General features: G+C 38.4%; 1 protein-coding gene across 2 annotated transcripts in view; it reads right to left on the reverse strand.

The window, feature by feature from the left end:
• LOC127411750 (sphingolipid delta(4)-desaturase DES1-like) overlaps nucleotides 1-19,047 on the reverse strand; it is a 58,087-nt gene that overhangs the window by 30,144 nt on the left and 8,896 nt on the right. The window contains exons 2-3 of one of the 2 annotated variants that reach the window (XM_051647484.1): nucleotides 8,938-9,069; nucleotides 7,270-8,012 (exon numbers count right to left, since the gene is read on the reverse strand). In XM_051647484.1, coding sequence (XP_051503444.1) covers nucleotides 7,270-7,986 — 717 coding nt within the window. In that variant the 5' untranslated portion in view covers nucleotides 7,987-8,012; nucleotides 8,938-9,069. The remainder of the gene's footprint in view (nucleotides 1-7,269; nucleotides 8,013-8,937; nucleotides 9,070-19,047) is intronic. The other variant, XM_051647483.1, reaches the window with a different exon arrangement.

Below are 19,047 nucleotides of genomic sequence, written 5' to 3' on the forward strand. Positions count from 1 at the left end.
AATGGGAGAGTGGTGTCGATTTGCTGAGCGAGTATGCCGCAGAGACGTCACCCAAACGCCCTGCTGCGGGGGCTCTAGAGCCGGAACCAGTGTGTGTGTTGCTCGTTGTAATACCCGCATTCAAAACCGTATCTACCGGCTTCTATTTCTTACTGACCTCCACTAGCTTTCGGATGCATGTCTCTAACTCATTAATTTTCTCCGTCAGCTTGACTAAAGCCTTACATTTATCACATGTGAATCCCTCACTGCTGACAGAAGAAGCTATAGAAAACATGTGACATGCAGTGCAGGAAGTAATAACATGAGCAGATGCCATTACTTACCGCAAATGTTTGTTGTTGGTGGTGATTGTTCCTGAGCAGTGAGGGTTTGAGATCGATGTGAATCCCTCACGCAATTGTTTGTTATGGTTGTTCTTGATTGCATTCAGATCGATGCAATAATCAGTGTAAAAACAGGTGCGCACTGCAAAATGCGCGCAGTTTAATCGCGGTAAGAGAATAAAGTGGATAAAACACTTGAAGAATAATCATATTAAGATCTACTGGTGGTGGCTGAGGAGAGTCCCAATTTCTTTATGTAAAAGTGCTTGTGTCAGAAGAGAGATTTAAGTGTAAAATTCATTCAAACATGTAATTAAGAGTGTTGTTTATCTTCATCAAAGCAAGTAATATTTCCGTTTCAAATGTATAATCGTATAACAAAATATCAACGTGAAAATAGCACGTTATGACCCCGGCTCCAGCCAAAAATCACAGTCGATGTCCAGGTGGCTCAAATTGGGAGATTCATGCGCCAGAAGAGCAGTGCCGAAACACGACTGACATAATTGCTTGCAATTTTAAGTTTCAACCACAGATGTCACTAGAGAGCACAAAGTTACGTAGTGCAGCATTAAAAAAGTTCCCTTAATTAGAAAGGAGTTTCACACATTTTAGACATTTGGCTCACTTTTAATCATGTGATCTAACATCCTTAAATGCAGATAAACTATAGGTGCATAAGCATATCATGGCCAATATATTATTAGCCGATAACTGGGAAAATTAAATTATTATTATCCTGCCGATAGTGGAATTACCTGACTGCTTAGGACTGTGATGTCATGAAGTGGCGAAACTCATGAATATTCATTTGGTTTTGTGCAGACAGTGTCAAATAATATTTTACTGTTTTGATAGTCATTCTTGATGACCAATTCAAGTGCTACAATAAATATTGAGTATAATTAATGTAATACCTTGATCCGTACATCTAAAACTGTCAGTACTGTGGATAAATGAGCCAGAATGACAGATTGGTCTCATGGTAAAGTTTTTGCATCTAGTACAAGGACTTCCAGATTTCGCCTAAATGTAAGTATTAATTTTAATAAACAAATATTGCATCTGTATGTTAGTGGATGTATATCATGAGTGGAGACACATCTGTTTGCATTTTGCTTTGCGATATAACTGGAAAGGAGCGAGAAGAGTGCGCTTCTAGATGCACAAGAGAACATCGCCACCCGCTGCAATCAACGACACTGATAACAGCCGCAACGAGCACTCATTATAATATTCAAAATAACAAAATCACCACTTACACTGCCTGGCCAATAAAATTATGCTTTATATACAGTATATTATATTTTTGTTAGACTTTGGAATAATTATCTATCTATCTATATTCTAATATATACAGTATATCCTGTATATAGGCCTGTACTGTATATATAAACTGACTTTTGCCAAACATAAGCAAATATTTACCCTACAAAGTGCTAATAAAGTACTTATGAACAAAGGACAAAAGCATACCTTCCTATTCCAAGTTTTTCTTTTATCCGTCCATCACCCATATTGTCAGTATTGTTGTGAGAGGGGAAAAATAAACTGAGTTTATATGTGACAGTGTCACTCACTGGTCCAGTTTAAGATGAAAAGCGCAAATTTGCACGTTTGTGCGAGACCGCGAGTGTGGGATGCAAAGCGGGTTGAATTGGACTCGTGTTTGACACCGCTGATTTACAGTAAGTGGGGATATTTTACCATGATATGGGATGGTGGCTCACAGCCTCTGAATACACACAGAAAAACACTCTTTATTAATGCCCTGATATTCAAGAGAGCAATCGCTTCATTATTTTTGGGAATGTAGATTTTAGGCAACTAGGTAAGGCAAATACCAACAGAATGTATGTTTGCATTTTAAATTACACCACAGTATGCTTTCATAATCACCTTTGAGTGTTTTGTGCTGTTACAAACGTTCATGTGGACACACACATACACACACTGTATAGATGCGCATCTCAATTATAATCTTGTTACCATCAATATACAGGTGCATCTCAATAAATTAGAATGTCGTGGAAAAGTTCATTTCTTTCAGTAATTCAACTCAAACTGTGAAACTCGTGTATTAAATAAGTTCAATGCACACAGACTGAAGTAGTTTAAGTCTTTGGTTCTTTTAATTGTGATGATTTTGGCTCACATTTAACAAAAACCCACCAATTCACTATCTCAAAAAATTAGAATACATCATAAGACCAATAAAAAAAACATTTTTAGTGAATTGTTGGCCTTCTGGAAAGTATGTTCATTTACTGTATATGTACTCAACACTTGGTAGGGGCTCCTTTTGCTTTAATTACTGCCTCAATTCGGCGTGGCATGGAGGTGATCAGTTTGTGGCAATGCTGAGGTGGTATGGAAGCCCAGGTTTCTTTGACAGTGGCCTTCAGCTCATCTGCATTTTTTGGTCTCTTGTTTCTCATTTTCCTCTTGACAATACCCCATAGATTCTCTATGGGGTTCAGGTCTGGTGAGTTTGCTGGCCAGTCAAGCACACCAACACCATGGTCATTTAACCAACTTTTGGTGCTTTTGGCAGTGTGGGCAGGTGCCAAATCCTGCTGGAAAATGAAATCAGCATCTTTAAAAAGCTGGTCAGCAGAAGGAAGCATGAAGTGCTCCAAAATATCTTGGTAAACGGGTGCAGTGACTTTGGTTTTCAAAAAACACAATGGACCAACACCAGCAGATGACATTGCACCCCAAATCATCACAGACTGTGGAAACTTAACACTGGACTTCAAGCAACTTGGGCTATGAGCTTCTCCACCCTTCCTCCAGACTCTAGGACCTTGGTTTCCAAATGAAATACAAAACTTGCTCTCATCTGAAAAGAGGACTTTGGACCACTGGGCAACAGTCCAGTTCTTCTTCTCCTTAGCCCAGGTAAGACGCCTCTGACGTTGTCTGTGGTTCAGGAGTGGCTTAACAAGAGGAATACGACAACTGTAGCCAAATTCCTTGACATGTCTGTGTGTGGTGGCTCTTGATGCCTTGACCCCAGCCTCAGTCCATTCCTTGTGAAGTTCACCCAAATTCTTGAATCGATTTTGCTTAACAATCGTAAGGCTGCGGTTCTCTCGGTTGGTTGTGCATCTTTTTCTTCCACACTTTTTCCTTCCACTCAACTTTCTGTTAACATGCTTGGATACAGCACTCTGTGAACAGCCAGCTTCTTTGGCAATGAATGTTTGTGGCTTACCCTCCTTGTGAAGGGTGTCAATGATTGTCTTCTGGACAACTGTCAGATCAGCAGTCTTCCCCATGATTGTGTAGCCTAGTGAACCAAACTGAGAGACCATTTTGAAGGCTCAGGAAACCCTTGCAGGTGTTTTGAGTTGATTAGCTGATTGGCATGTCAGCATATTCTAATTTTTTGAGATAGTGAATTGGTGGGTTTTTGTTAAATGTGAGCCAAAATCATCACAATTAAAAGAACCAAAGACTTAAACTACTTCAGTCTGTGTGCATTGAATTTATTTAATACACGAGTTTCACAATTTGAGTTGAATTACTGAAATAAATGAACTTTTCCACGACATTCTAATTTATTGAGATGCACCTGTATATTTAAACATTAGCTGCTGTTTACATCTTTTCACATAAAACGCTGCATTTTCTTCATGTCAGTGTTTCTGTTACTTGATTTTAAAGTAACAGTTTTTGTTCAGATTTTCAGCTTTTTACCTCTTTTGGATGTAAACTGAAATTAGCATTTTCGGCTGCCGAAATTTTGGTGCATCCCTATATATAAGTGTGTATTGTATGTGTTTTTGGCTCATTTCAGAGTGGACTGTTTGTGAACCAGTCACAATATGATTCAAGCTTTGCAAAGAAACTTACTGAAAGATGGGGCAGTTAAAACACTATTGCACAGGACCGTAAGTAACCAGTTTCATTTATGAATGTTTAATATGTCATGACTGTTTGATATTTATAGTTTATGGTGCTGCTGGGCTTAAGTTAATAGTTTGATACATTCAGATGCAAAGTGTTGGATGTGCAACCCTGTACAATTGACCTTCAAATTTATGGCTTTCATAACAGTGGGCACTTACATTTAAGTCTTAAAGAAGAACAGTTCAGGAAACTGAGTGTTTCAAACAGAAGGCACAGAGACAGGGTGAAAAGGATTATATATTACTAAATTACGATTTTTGGTGCAAAACAACTTCACTAACATTATAAGTGGAGTATGTTATGACCCCTTTAAGTCTGAGTCCTAATCCAAAATGTGTTTCAGATTCATATCCATGCATTTAAATCTGTAATCCCATTTGTGGTACACTGAAAACTAGACTTTTCCTCTTATGTTGATGACATGTAGATTGGTTGAAACTGTATGCGTTTGTATTGTATGGTTAGGGTTCGAAATTAACACCCGCCAAGCACCAAATGCAGGTACATCTTCTATTTGGCCAGTGAATTTGAGTGACAGGTGCTTTCTCCTTTCTATCAATGTCTTGTGTCAGCTATAAATGTAACGCATTCCAATTTTGTCCTCAAGGGGACTCTGTAGGCTTACAGTCAACAAGGTCTCTGTGTTTAGACAGAACAGCCCGTAGATAATTTAACCACTGCTAATCAATAGTCTCAGTTAGCAGTATATCTAGAAGCAAGATAAAGGCAATGTTCAGGACTGTTCATGCCATTTGAAAGAAGGGAAGACCACTCTCGGATTTAAAGTGGATGTGCGAGTAAGTTTTGATTACCCACCACTACACACACACAAATTCTCTGGTGGTGATAATAGCATTATATTACCATAACAGAGTGATTTTCGTGACGTTTAGTTCATTAACAGTTCTTGAACGTGCAGCCTTCTGGCGATGAGGACAGAAAACCAGACTAAAATACACAGTGTTTTTAAGCACTGCAACACCACTACTAATTGGACAGCGCAGGACATAGAGTGCAAGCGATGTAGTCAGATTCCAAAATTAATTACTCTTTTGAGCCAATTCTTTTGAATCTACAGCGCAAGAGATAATGCGCAACCAGTGTAATCCAATTCCCAAACAAATTACTCTTGAGCCGGCTCTTTTTATTGAATCGACAAGACGTATGCATAAGTAGGAGCTGACTGAATGAATCTGACAGAATTAATTGACTCATTCTAAATAAACCAAGAACTGTTACTGTACTATGTGTAAAGGCTCATGAGACTCAGTTCCTTACTGGTTGTTCATTTTACAACATGCAGTTTAAAATACACATTTAGTTTCGTTTTATTAAGTGAATAGTCTGGGGGGAAAATAATAATAATAATTTATATTTATATATATATATATATATATATATATATATATATATATATATATATATATATATATGGACTTTCAGGAAAAATACAATTATTTAAAAAAGCAGTTCACATTTAAACTAGGGATGTGCGTTACGACTAATTTGATTCGTTTATACGGAAGTTTTATAATCGACTTAGTCTAAAGAGAAACCAACCTTCAGAAAACAGTAAAAAAAATGTTTTATGCGACCCATTTAAAATACTTAATCTATTCCAAATCCGATGCTAAATTCCACTGAAATGGGGCATTTATCTGCGACGTCCTCACCTTGAATTATGATCACTGTACTTTAAATATAGAACATGACACGCATTCACTGAATCAACATTAGCAAATATTTAACAGACATATTTATTGAAAACAATTGAATGAATAGTGCAGGATCAATGGAACAACCATTAAAAGCCTGTTCTAAACAGAAATGACCAAGTAAAAGTTACTTAACATATTAAAACAGTCAGGACATTGTTGAAAATAATGAACAGGTAAGCCAAATCTATGAGAGAGAAAAAAAATGTGCTGAAAAGTTGCGCGTATTTCACGACGTGCAGTCGTGCATTAGCCATTGATCTAATATGACAGCTTTTCAGTAAAGAACGTTAATCAATAACAGTTAAAAGTAGCTATAGGATAGAAAAAATAGGCCTGTGATGTAGCCTGCAATAAACCAAATGTATTCTAAACATGATGTGCACACAGAATAAAAGATAGTTTAACACGTTAAAGCAGTCGGCACCTCGTTGAAAATAGCCTTCTTAATCAGCAGATTAAAAAAAATTGCATACCTAGTCTAAAACAGTTATTTTCTAGGCTACTAACTCAAAAGCATTATTTTTTGAAGAGTAAAATTAACACGTCAACATGGTCTGGTGAAAGATGGGACTTGACTCACCTGAGGCGCCTGTCCTGCGCTTGAAAAAGCCCGCTCAGCGGAAAATGCACAGATGCACAGATGTAAAGAAGACTCAAATGTGAAAACATCCTTAGGGACTTTCAAACATTTGGAAAGCCGATTCCTGCACCACCGAAGTGATTTCATAACTACTTTGCCGAATTTGCTTGTCTAGCGAGAGGACATTTTCCGCAGCCTGAGGTGAAATGAAACTTTGTATCTGCTCCAGATATCCTCTTTTTTTAAATAATATTTGTATTATTAATTCTATTTAAAATATGTAACATTAATATGACAGTAATTTAAGTGCAGTCTCTGTAAAAATATAAAGCCAAACGTAAATGTGTAAAAATTATCATCAGTTTAATGGGGGGTAAATATTAACCGACTAGTAATTCCAGTGTCGACTAGCAGCATCAGAACAGTTTAGTCAACTAGTCCCGCACATCCCTAATGTAAATATGCATACAATACTTTTTTTTTTTTTTCATTTGTCCACTTGTAAAATGCCAGAAAAGAAATGGCAAGTAAGAAATCTGACTGGCTAAAAAGTTAATTTTGGACCCTGTATATGGTATATATATATATATATATATATATATATATATATATATATATATATATATATATATATATATATATATATATAGAATGAGTAATTAAGATCAATGCAATAGGAATATAAAAGGTAGTAGCTGAAGCTGAATGTGAATAAAACAGAACATCTTACCATGGGTAGTTTGCGTCCTGGTATGCTGGGGAAGTCATGGTGCTCGTTGTGGTAGCCAACATTAAAGGTGAGCAGGTTGAGCGATCCATAGTAAGAGTAGGTCTCGTGGCCTTTGAGAAACATATAATGCTCAGCAATAAAGTGTCCTGAGATGGGATGGAGACCCATCCCTAACATCGTCCCCATCATCATGTAGACCAAGGGCTTGGCACCCCACATCCAGTAGAGCAGAGCATTAAACGTGAACTGTACAGCCACATTCGTGAGCTCTAGCTGACTGATGGGCTTCGGGTTGATGCAGAGGGGACGGATAGCGTAAAACAGTGGCTGAAACATAATCCAGATTAGCTTGCGGATGCGGGTGCAGAAGAACCAGCCCTCGAAATCAGTGGGGATGTCAACATCCACACCGTCTCCACCCAAGTACCGATGATGGTCTAGGTGGTAGCGTTTAAAGGATGCAGAGTAAGGCAGCCCAATGGGAAGATTGGCAAAAATGGCAAACCAGCGGTTCCATTTTGCACGGTTGTTACCGAAAGCAGTGTTGTGAGAAATCTCATGAATAGCTAGTGTCATTGAATGGTTTATGCAACTCCCAAACACATATGTCCAGAAGAAGACCCATTTCCAGGGCAGGTCCTTCACCAGGTAGAACGCCAAAAACTGGACCCCAACCATCACACAGACGATCCATTTCAGTCTAGGGTCAGGTCCCATCAGAGACTTGATCTCTGGATATTTAGCTGTCAAAGTACAAGTGGAAAAACATTTAATTTATCAGATGCACCTTCTGAATACTTTAGGATTTCAGAATTTCTAATGCAGAGTCTAATGAGAGAGACATAACTATATTCAAATGATGAGCGTTTCTATGACAAATCAATGAAACTTTATACCAATGACACAAAGTGATCTGGAAAAGTGATCTAATATGATTTCTGGTGACCAATGCTGCCATCTCATCTTGATCCTAAAGGAATGTTTCGGGTACAATACAAGTTAAAGGTGCACTCAGTAATTTTTTCCTCATTAAAAAAGTTTAACTCCTAAAGACATAAATTGTAATTTTGCAATATAAGCAGGAAATCATGACCAATCACATTAAAATGAAGACTCCAGTCATATCAGTAACCTTATAAAAGCGGTTTTATTTTACATGGAGAGGGTCCGCACATGGGGGCTGCCATTTTAGAATCACATGACCAGCCGAATACTACTCGCGTAATCTCGGTAACAGTCCCGTTATTTGACACTTTCACACATTTATTACAGTAATCATGGCTGACTGTGAATACTACATTTCTACAATGTCATCTGAAACTGAAAACTATTGATTTTAAATGATGCTGCATCCAAACCACAAGGTATGAGTGTAAGTCCAAAATGACACAAAGACACTTACTGAGTGCACCTTTATCCTCAATCAACAGCATTTGTGGCATAATGTTGATTGCCCCAGAAAATAATTTTGGCTCGTCCCTTGTTTATTTAAAAAATACTGTAACAGTGAGGCACTTACAATGGAAGTGAATGGGGCCAGTCTTTAAACATAAAATACACATGGTTCCAAAAGTAAAGCCACAAGAAGTAAACATTATACATGTTACCATGATTCTAGTGTGATAACATTTATGTTCTAGATGATTTTGGTGTGATCAAATCACTTACAATGTTTACAGGTCTTCAGGGCATCATGGCAACATTGTAATATTGGATATTACTACTCTCCCCATCTTCCATTGGCCGGACAAAAACGATAGTCCCGCCTCAAACTCTCGCTGTTACTAATGTACCGGCAGTCTTGGAGGTTAAAAAGTGACGTGGAGACAAAAAGATGCAGTACAGGGTGTTTATTTCAATAAAAGGTGCCAAAAACAGGTGGTTCCCAAGTGTAAAGATATTAACAGTGTCAAAAATAAAAAAAGATAAACAAAAGAAAATAAATATACAATATACACATGCTTGTAAATGGCTATGCCACTTGGGCCCAAAACTTCAACACATAATCAACATTTGCTTCAACCCTCACCAACTGTCAACTACAATCTTAACTCACACCATGTGTGATAAGGACCAGAGCAGTCACAAGGAAAATCACACCAGAGAGAAGGAGTGGTATTCCAAAAAGATGTTTATTTTTTAGGAGTGTAAAATAAAGTGTTTAAAAGCAAACATTAAACCAAGGTTACATAAAAAATAAATAAAAAAAAAAAAAAAACAGTCTAAAAACTAGACCTGTTTAAGGTACTACCAAGTCCCCTTACTCAACAATGGAGGCTGGATAATATTGCACTATAAGGCAGCACTAGCAAGCTTGTACCTGTGCTCCAAACACTCGTTGTCCATCTTGTCTTCACCCTCTAGTGGTGGCTGGCTTAAATACACTATTTTCCTGCTATTAACAATTGGAACATCCAATTATTTAAAAATAAAATTAACCCTCACCTCCCCATTCTTAAATACAATATAGCTGAATATATAAAAGATAAATGAGAGTTAAACATCACTAAATACAACCCCAATTCCGAAATAGTTGGGACAGTATGCAAAATGCTAATAAAAACAAAAAGGAGTGATTTGTAAATTATGTTCACCCTTTGCTATATTGAAAGCACTACAACTACACATTATATGATGTTTTTCCTTGTGAATTTCCTTGTTTTTTGAAAATATACAGTAATTTCAAATCAAATGATTGCAACACACTCCAAAAAATTTGGGACAGTCGAGTGTTTACCACTGTGAAACATCACCATTTCTTCTAATAACACTTATTAAGCATTTGAGCACTGAAGACACAAGTTAAGTTTAGAAAGTGGTAGGTCTTTAGCTGCACAATTGTATGGGGTCTTCATTGCCGGATGGTTTGCTTAATAATGTGCCATATTCTCAATTGGAGACAGGTCAGGACTGCAGGCAGGCCAATCTAGCATCCACACTCTGCTTACACAGTCATGCACTTGAAATCCAGGCAGTATGTGGTTTGAAGTTGTTCTGCTGGAAAATGCAGGGACTTCCCTGGAAAAGACGGTGCTGAATGGCAGTATATGTTGCTCCAAAATTTGTGCATATCTGTCTGCATTCATGGTGTTCTCACAGATGTGCGAGTTACCAATGCCATGGGCACTGACACACCCCTGGCCCATAAAGACACTGGCTTTTGGACCTGACACTAATAACAGCTTGGATGGTCCTTCTCCTCTTTGGCCTGGATAACACGACGACTTTGATTTTCAAAAACTTTTTGAAATGTTGACTCAGACCAAAAAACACAGTTCCACTGTTCTACTTTCCATCTAAGATGAGACCAAGCCCAGAGAAGTCGGCAGCACTTCTGGACAGTGTTGATGTATGGCTTCTGCTTTGCATAGTAAAGTCTTAACTTGCATCTGTGGATGCAGTGACGAGTGGTGTTGACTAACAAAGGTTTACTAAAGTTATCCCATCCCCATGTTCATGATATCCATTACAGATAAATTATGTTTTTTAAGACAGTGACGTCTGAGGGATCAGAGATCACGCACATTCAGAAATGGTTTTCGTCTTGCCCTTTACGCACCGAGATTTGACCAGATTCCTTGAATCTTTTAACTATATTGTGCACTGTAGAGGGTGAAATGACCCAAATCCTTCCAATTTGTCTTTGGCGAACATTGTTCTCAAAGTGCTGGATTATTTGCTGAAGCATCTGTTGGTAAATTGACAAGTCTCGAATGATTCTTGCTCTTGAAGGACTAGGCTGTTTTTGGAGGCTCTTTATATATTGGACACAATTGCATCTCCCGTTTCACATCCTCTTGCTATTTCAATTCATCAAAATATTATTAGTCTTTAATTGCCAGTCTCAACTTTTTTGGAATGTGTTGCAATCATCTGATTTGAAGTTATTGTACATTTTCAAAAAAACATCATATAATGTGTAGTTGTAGTGCTTTCAATATAGCAAAGGGTGAATATAATTTACAAATCACTCCTTTTTGTTTTTATTAGCATTTTTCATACTGTCCCAATTGGGGTTGTACAATAAATAGGACGGATAAAAATATATGCACAATAAATCCCCAATAAATATTGAAAAATAGTGAGTAAAATAATAAAGAAGTCCTTTGAACACATTAAAATCCTGTGATGAGACCGACTTGAGGCTCTCCATCATACTCGCCATTGGTGAAGTCAACGTTGCGGAGTCAGGCTGTTTTGAAAGGGTTTACACAGTGTTTACACTGAGGATATCAACCTACAAATTGATTGCTTGTAGTCCCTGCAAATTAAACTGGGATAGTAGAAAGTATTTTAACATAAAAAATAAATAAGTAAAAACACTTCAGCTTTGATATACTCTATTAACAAACCTCAGTGCTGTCATTTTTCTAAAGCTATTACAACAAAAATAAAAGAGGAACACAACGCAAAGCACATTGTAATTAAGTAATTTAAATGTGGGTGCTTTTCATCCAAAGTAGGGGGTGACCAATAAATCCGTTTTGCCAATTAATCAGCACCGATAACAGATTTCTGGAACTCTATCAGCAAAAATCAACACTGGAGCGGCTGGGAAGGGTCCGCTGTCGTTACACAGTATGAGAGCGGCCTCTAGAGGCAAAATCAAAACTATCACTTCACTGATGCCTTGTGGTGTTTGTTCTGACACGAGACTACACTCCGCATGGAGCGGAACACTTAAGATGCCGATTTAAAACAACAACAAAAATGTATACAGTACATGTTGTCATATCTTTATGAAGTAATTAATTTGTTGACTAGATGCTGCATTAGTAGAGACAGCAGTATGTTTGCCGAAAAGGCTGAGAGGACACTAACATTAAAGCTAACCTCAAGCAGTTAGAACAATGTGACAAAAATACACGCAAGTCCTACCCAAATGTTTAAATGTCACGATTGTTACATCTATTACCATCTGCATTAGTTTATATACAGCTGGTCACGTTTATGCATTCGTTAGCCAGCTAAGTTGCATATTTAAAGCTAGTGACATGAGAAAGCAAATTAATATCTGCATGCAGCCAAGAGAAACGTATAAACAAATCAGAAACGCATCTGATTTCAATTAAAAAATGTTATCCTCACTGTAATACGATGACTTCAGATCGATCACATTCTTGCACTAAAAAAGGCTAGACACAGCGCAACAAATACAGTTTAACAGAAAGCAGGTGTCTCAATATGCTTTTAAAGTTCTTTTTAATTAGACACATCATCTAAAAAAAAAAAAAAAAAAAAAAAAAAAGCGCTCCTGCACGAGACGCTGAATAAACAAAACAAAGGGAAACAAAGACTTTCATCTAGCGTGCGTTTACATAGAAAAACTAATGGATGGTTGCAAAAGTGTTCGGTGTGAACAGCCCCTTACAGTTGGTGGAGGTCTTTGGCCATTGCGTCTTGCTCTCTTATAAGAGTTTTTAAACAATTTGTCAGGAAAGACATTCAATTGTGTCTCAAGATACTCGCGTTCGGTTCCAGTCTGTTGTGTTCCGTCTGTTTGAACAGCTACTTCACCACAGAGTTCAGCCGAATACCACTGCTATCTGTGAATATTGCATATTAAAGTTAAGCACTATTTTACTTTGAGTTATTTTTTCATTCAGTATCAATTTTAAAAACAATCGGTTGATTAATCGGTTATTGGCAGGTACTGCCTAACTTAGTTATTGGTAAAATCCAATATCGGTCGACCTCTAATCCAAAGTATTTTATAATGCAAGTACTGACCACCTTGAGGAGAGATGCTGATCTTTTCTAACCAAATGTCCATTAAAATCAGATATGTTGTTACTTTTTTTTTTTATAGAAAGTGATATGAAAAAGTCAGTCTTTCAGCATCAAGCGACCTGATGTAAGCTTCTGCATGCTATATGCAACAGGTGTGCATGTCTTGTCAGCACATGTAGGCATATTGAAACATCCTAAAAGCTGACAAACATGAAATAGCATGAAGAGAGACAAATATCAGAGTGATGTGTTGTTTAAACAGTCAGTGCTCAATATTTGAGGTCACCACAATATCATTAAGTCTGCAGTAAATAATGACTACAAAACATTTAAACAGTAAATGATTCCTTTCTAAAGATGCAACTGTGACTAGAGCAAAGCAGGTTCATTTATGCATTACTATTAATTCCATTATCCCATTATTTAAAGGAATAGTTCACTCAATAATGAAAGTACTCTCATCATTACTCACTCTTATGTTCCAAGCCCATATGACTTTGGCCACATCCAGACTAATTTATTTTTAAAACGCATAGCTTTTGCAACATTTACACCTCCAAGGCGTTTTCCTCCACTGAAAACAGCCTTTTGAAAACACTCTCCATAACCGCTAGTGCTAGGAATTGCCACAGACCTCTCGATTCGATATTACAATTATATTTAGTGGCCTATTCGAAATACAGTATCTATTGCGATTTTTAAAGTATTGTGATTTAATGTTAAAATATACTTATCTGTTCACCCCATTTTTATTAGAAAGAAATGTTTGAGGACACGTGACGCCATGCGAGAAGCAGACGTGTGATTGGGAGCTCTGCGCACTTTGCTAGTTTAATATTTTCATGTTATAATCCGGTGAGATTCGATACACCCAGTTACATATTTGCTCTTTGAGGTAACATGGCAAAGAAGTCAAAATCCTCAGACTCTGGAGACATTAAAAGACACTTACGTGATCAAGCCGGGGACTCGATTTGGAAGGCATCGGGAGAAGAAATTCAGCGTCGACTGTCGAAGGTTGTCGCTAACTTGGAGGATCTCGCAGTAATACGTCGATCGATTACGGCGATGGAAACAAAATCCTCTGAGTTGGTCACAAGAGTGTCGGATGTTGAGAAAAGGATTGATTATCTGGAGTCAACAGAAAGGGAATTATCCGTTAATCCGCCCGCGTCCAAAACAGACTTGGAACACATTTTGGAAAAACTGGAATTTCTTGAAAATATGAGCCGAAGAAACAATATACGGATTGTTGGAATTCCTGAGCATGAAGGCAGCAGTGATATGGTGAAATTCCTGGATGAGCTCTTCCCGAGTCTGCTCGACATAACAGGCCATAAACTGGAAATCGAGCGAGCTCACAGAGTCCTGGCTCGCAGATCTGCTGAGGGAGACAGGCCCTATCAATTCTGGCCACATTTCTGAGATCATCCGATAAGGATCTCGTGTTGTGCCAGGCGAGGAGCAAAGGAAAACTTTCTTGGAAGAAATCACAATATTTTCTTGTTCCCGGACTTTACGAATTCGACAAAAGAGAAACGCGATCGGTTCAAGGAATGTAAGAAACTCTTACATCAATGGAAGATCGCTTTTGCACTGATGTTTCCGGCTAAACTGAGAACAGACACCAAAGATGGCAGCAAAGTATTTACATGTCCCAAACTGGCACTCTCCTTCATAAATACATTGGAGTGAGTAAGCCATTTGATGTTTCTTATATTAGTGGACTGACTCGCTGTTCAGTGATTCGATTGTCTGAGGAAGCTGGGCGCTATTTTTGTTTCTTTTTGCGTTGGCTCCGCCTAGCGGCTAGAGTTTGTTTTGTGGGATGACACTTCATCAAGAAACCTTTGCATTGAGGGAAGATCGTTTTTACACTGAAGTTCCCGGATTGAGAATGGTCACTATGGATATCTACATGCTCACATAAAGGACGTCTTTTATAAATTTGATGGGCTGAGTAAGTCATGGTGTATTTTTTTTTTTTTTTTTTTTTTTTTTAAACGTGGCCTCCGAGTGAATTTGACACTTGATCATCCGAGGAACCGGGATGCCTGTTTTGTTTCTTTTCATGATGGTTCCGCCTAGCGGCTGGAGCGTGTTTTGTGAAATTACACTGCTTCGGGACAGTTGTGGATGAATCTGTTCGTTCTTTGTGCTTATGTCTCCTGTTGGCTGGAGTTTGTTTTTGTGGAGTATTTTTAAGGGACATTAGAATGATTACATCATCTGCTGCACTCATAACAGCCGGCTCACTGAACAATTGTAACATTTGTTTGTCTGTCCGAGGAAACTGAATGGCTTTATATCAGCTGGAGTTTGTTTTGTGGAGGAACACACCTTCAAGACAGTTCTGTGAATGAATCTACATGTTCTTTGTGTTTATTCTGCCTGTTGGCTGGGGTCTGTTTTACAAAGTATTTTCTATTATGAAATTTTGCCTCACAAAATTTGTGCAGAAGCACCGGACTTGAGCAATCCGATGGCAAAGTTGTCGCGGGGGCTCTCGTATGCATACATGGACCTTTTGAGTTTAGAGGGATCGACGCCGGTTGGCGCTCTCGCGCACTGGGTTAATGCACACGTTTTTCTTTTTTCTGTTTGTTTTGTTCGGGGGGGGAGTTCGGGGTTTGAGTGTTGCACTTATGTTGAAATGTGGTCTGTACAATCTTATTTTTGACAATTTATTTTTTCTATTATATCAAAATGTCAAATGTTATTATGAGTGGACTATCTCTCTCCACATGGAATGTGAATGGAAGGTTATTTCTTTTCTTAAATGTAAGAAATGTGATATAGTGTTTCTTCAAGAAACACATCTTTCCCTGCAGGAAGCTGAAAAATTTGGGAAGATATGGGGTGGACATGTTTTCTTTAGTGCAGGCTCAAGTAAGAGTAGGGGGGTCATTATATTGATAAATAAACATCTACAATTCAAATATCTCAAACAGATTAAAGAAATTAGGGAGAATCATTATCGTTTTAGCAGAAATTCAGGGGCAAAGTCTGATTTTGGCTAATATTTACGCACCTAACGCTGATGATCAGGGCTTTTATATAGATCTTGAAGGGATGTTGCAAGGCACCCCTCATGATATAATATTGGGAGGAGACTTTAATCTTTTGATGGACTCAGACCTTGATCATAGTGAAGCAAAAGTGTGTAAGCCCCCTAGAGCAAAACTGACGCCTCACAGGATGTGTAAAAATCTTGGTCTTGCAGATGTTTGGCGACTTGAACCCATCTGGTAGGGACTATACATTTTTTTCATCAGTCCATAAGATTTATTCTAGAATATATATATTTTTTTTATATATATAAGTCCCTCATTTCATCTGTTGTTGATTGTTCAATTGGAAACATTTTAGTGTCAGATCACGCCCTGGTGAGTTTAGAGGTGTTGCCACATATGGAGAAAAATAAATCATATAGTTGGCGCAAAATCCTGATTTTCAACAAATGTTAAAGGCTGAAATCAATGTTTATATGGAGACCAACTGGTCCTCAGTATCCTCTGTGGGCATGGCTTGGGAGGCACTTAAGGCAGTTCTTAGGGGTCAGATCATACAGTATGCCTCATTCATCAAAAAATCCAAAGCACGAGAACTCGTGGAGTTGGAAGGGAATATTAAAAGTGCAGAGGCAGAGCTGAAGCACCGAATGTTGTCTGATGGCCTCAGAGAATTGACCCAATTGAAATACAGATATAATACTATTTTGTCGCGGAAAGTGGAGTTTTGGCTATTCAGGGCAAGACAGTCATACTTTGAGATGGGGGACAAAGCAGGGAAGCTTTTGGCTAGATATATAAAGCAGAGAGAGTCTTTTTCTACCATTCCCTCAGTGAAATCTGCTAATGGTGAAATTTTTACCTCAGCCATTGATATTAATAATGCCTTTAAAGAGTTCTATCTTGATCTCTATAGTTCCACGTCTTCGTCTACTGATGAAGATATTAGAAATTTTGTGGAACCATAAGAACTCTCCTAAATAAAAAAATTCTCTTGATTCTGAGATAACCTTGGAGGAGCTTGACGAGGTAATTAAGTCCTTACGTACTGGTAAGGCTCCGGGGCCAGATGGTTTTGCAGCTGAATTTTTTAGATCTTATGCTACAGAATTGGCTCCACTTTTGTTAGAAGTTAATATGGAATCATTAAAGAATGGAAAGCTTCCTCCAACCATGACACAAGCCCGGATCAGTCTGATTCTTAAAAAGGACAATGATCCAGCTAGATGTAAAAATTCTGTCATACATTTTGGCTAACCGATTAAGTTATGACATCTCTTATACATATAGATCAGGTGGGGCTTATTCGGGGGCATAGCTCTTCTGATAACATTAGGCGTTTCATCAATATCATGTGGTCAGTGGCGAATGATCAGACTCCAGTAGCAGCCATCTCACTTGACGCCAAAAAGGCATTTGATATGGTAGAATGGGATTATCTTTTCAAGATTTTGGTAATGTATGGGTTCGGAGTACATTTATTGGTCTATAAAGTCTGTAAAGTTACTTTACAGACACCCAGTAGCAGCGGTACAAACAAATTGATTAATTTCAGATTATTTTACTCTGAATAGGGGCACCCGGCAGGGTTGTCCTCTTTCCCCATTATTGTTCTGTCTTGCCCTGGAACCATTAGCAGCGCGATAAGAAAGGAGGGTGATTTCCCAGGGGTGACGGCGGGAGGCGTGGCGCATAAGCTTCTGCTTTACGCAGATGATATTTTATCATTTGTCTCCGACCCCACCAGATCGATGCCTTGCCTCCACATAATTATTAATTCTTTTTCCAAGTTCTCAGGATACAAAGTCAATTGGTCTAAATCCGAAGCTTTGGCTCTGACAGCATGCTGTCCAGTAATGGCCTTCCAACCGGGTGCCTTCCAATGGCCCAAACAGGGTATTAAGTATTTGGGGATTTTATTCCCAGCAAATTTGTCTGATTTAGTTAGTGTTCATTTTGACCCTTTAATAAAAAGGTTTTCGAGCGATGTGGGCAGGTGGGCTTCATTACATTTATCTATGATTGGGAAGGTTAATGTTATTAAAATTAATTGTATTCCAAAATTTAACTACCTGCTACAATCTCTCCCTGTAGATGTACCACTCTATTATTTCAAGTAATTTGATAGCATAGCGAAGTCCTTCATTTGGAATGGTAAGCATCCCAGATTGCATTTCAATAAGTTATATAGGCCGATTGACAAAGATGGGCTAGGCCTACCCAAGATTTTGTTATATTACTACGCGTTCAGTCTCAGACATTTGGCTTATTGGTCTCTTCCACCTGAGAGAGCCCCTCCCTGGTTTGGTATTGAACAGGAAGTTCTTGCCCATATTTCACCATTGCAAAGCCTCTCTATCAAACTAATCTGAGAAGTTAAGTCACACCCCGTTATTTCGCACATACACTCGGTATGGACAAGTGTCCAGAATGTTTAAATCGGACATTTATTTAAATGTTGCCTCGAGCATATGGCAGAACCCAAGATTGTGTATCAGTAAGTCCCCTTTCTGCTGGTCGGGGTGGATTGGGAGGGGGGTTATTACACTCAGTGATCTATATGAGAGTGGAGTGTTGAGGTCGTTTGAAAATCTGGTTCAACATTTTGGGATCCCCAGATCTCAGTTTTATAGGTATTTACAACTGCGCCACCTGCTTTGTTCTGTTTTTGTGAGTAGCACACACCCCCCTAAAGCAGCAGATACTCTAGGAGAGGTGATTACTGCTTTTGGAAAAGGTCATGAGGCATCAGTGTATTACTCCCTGTTAATTCAGAGTCTGGGGGACGGCGCTTTAACTTCTCTCAAGAGAGTATGGGAGAAAGACTTCAACTTGGTATTGGAGGAGGGAGTGTGGGCTAGGATTCTTAAAAACATCAAGTCTGCATCTAGAGATGCAAGGGTGTGTCTTATGCAATTCAAAATTTTGCATAGATTTTATTGGACCCCCTCTAGATTGTATAGGCTTGGTCTTAAAGACACACCCACCTGCTGGCGATGCCAATCGGAGGATAGAGACATGGCCCATGTTTTTTGGT

The sequence above is a fragment of the Myxocyprinus asiaticus genome, chromosome 21 (assembly GCF_019703515.2).
Source record: "Myxocyprinus asiaticus isolate MX2 ecotype Aquarium Trade chromosome 21, UBuf_Myxa_2, whole genome shotgun sequence".
Classification (NCBI taxonomy): domain Eukaryota; kingdom Metazoa; phylum Chordata; class Actinopteri; order Cypriniformes; family Catostomidae; genus Myxocyprinus; species Myxocyprinus asiaticus.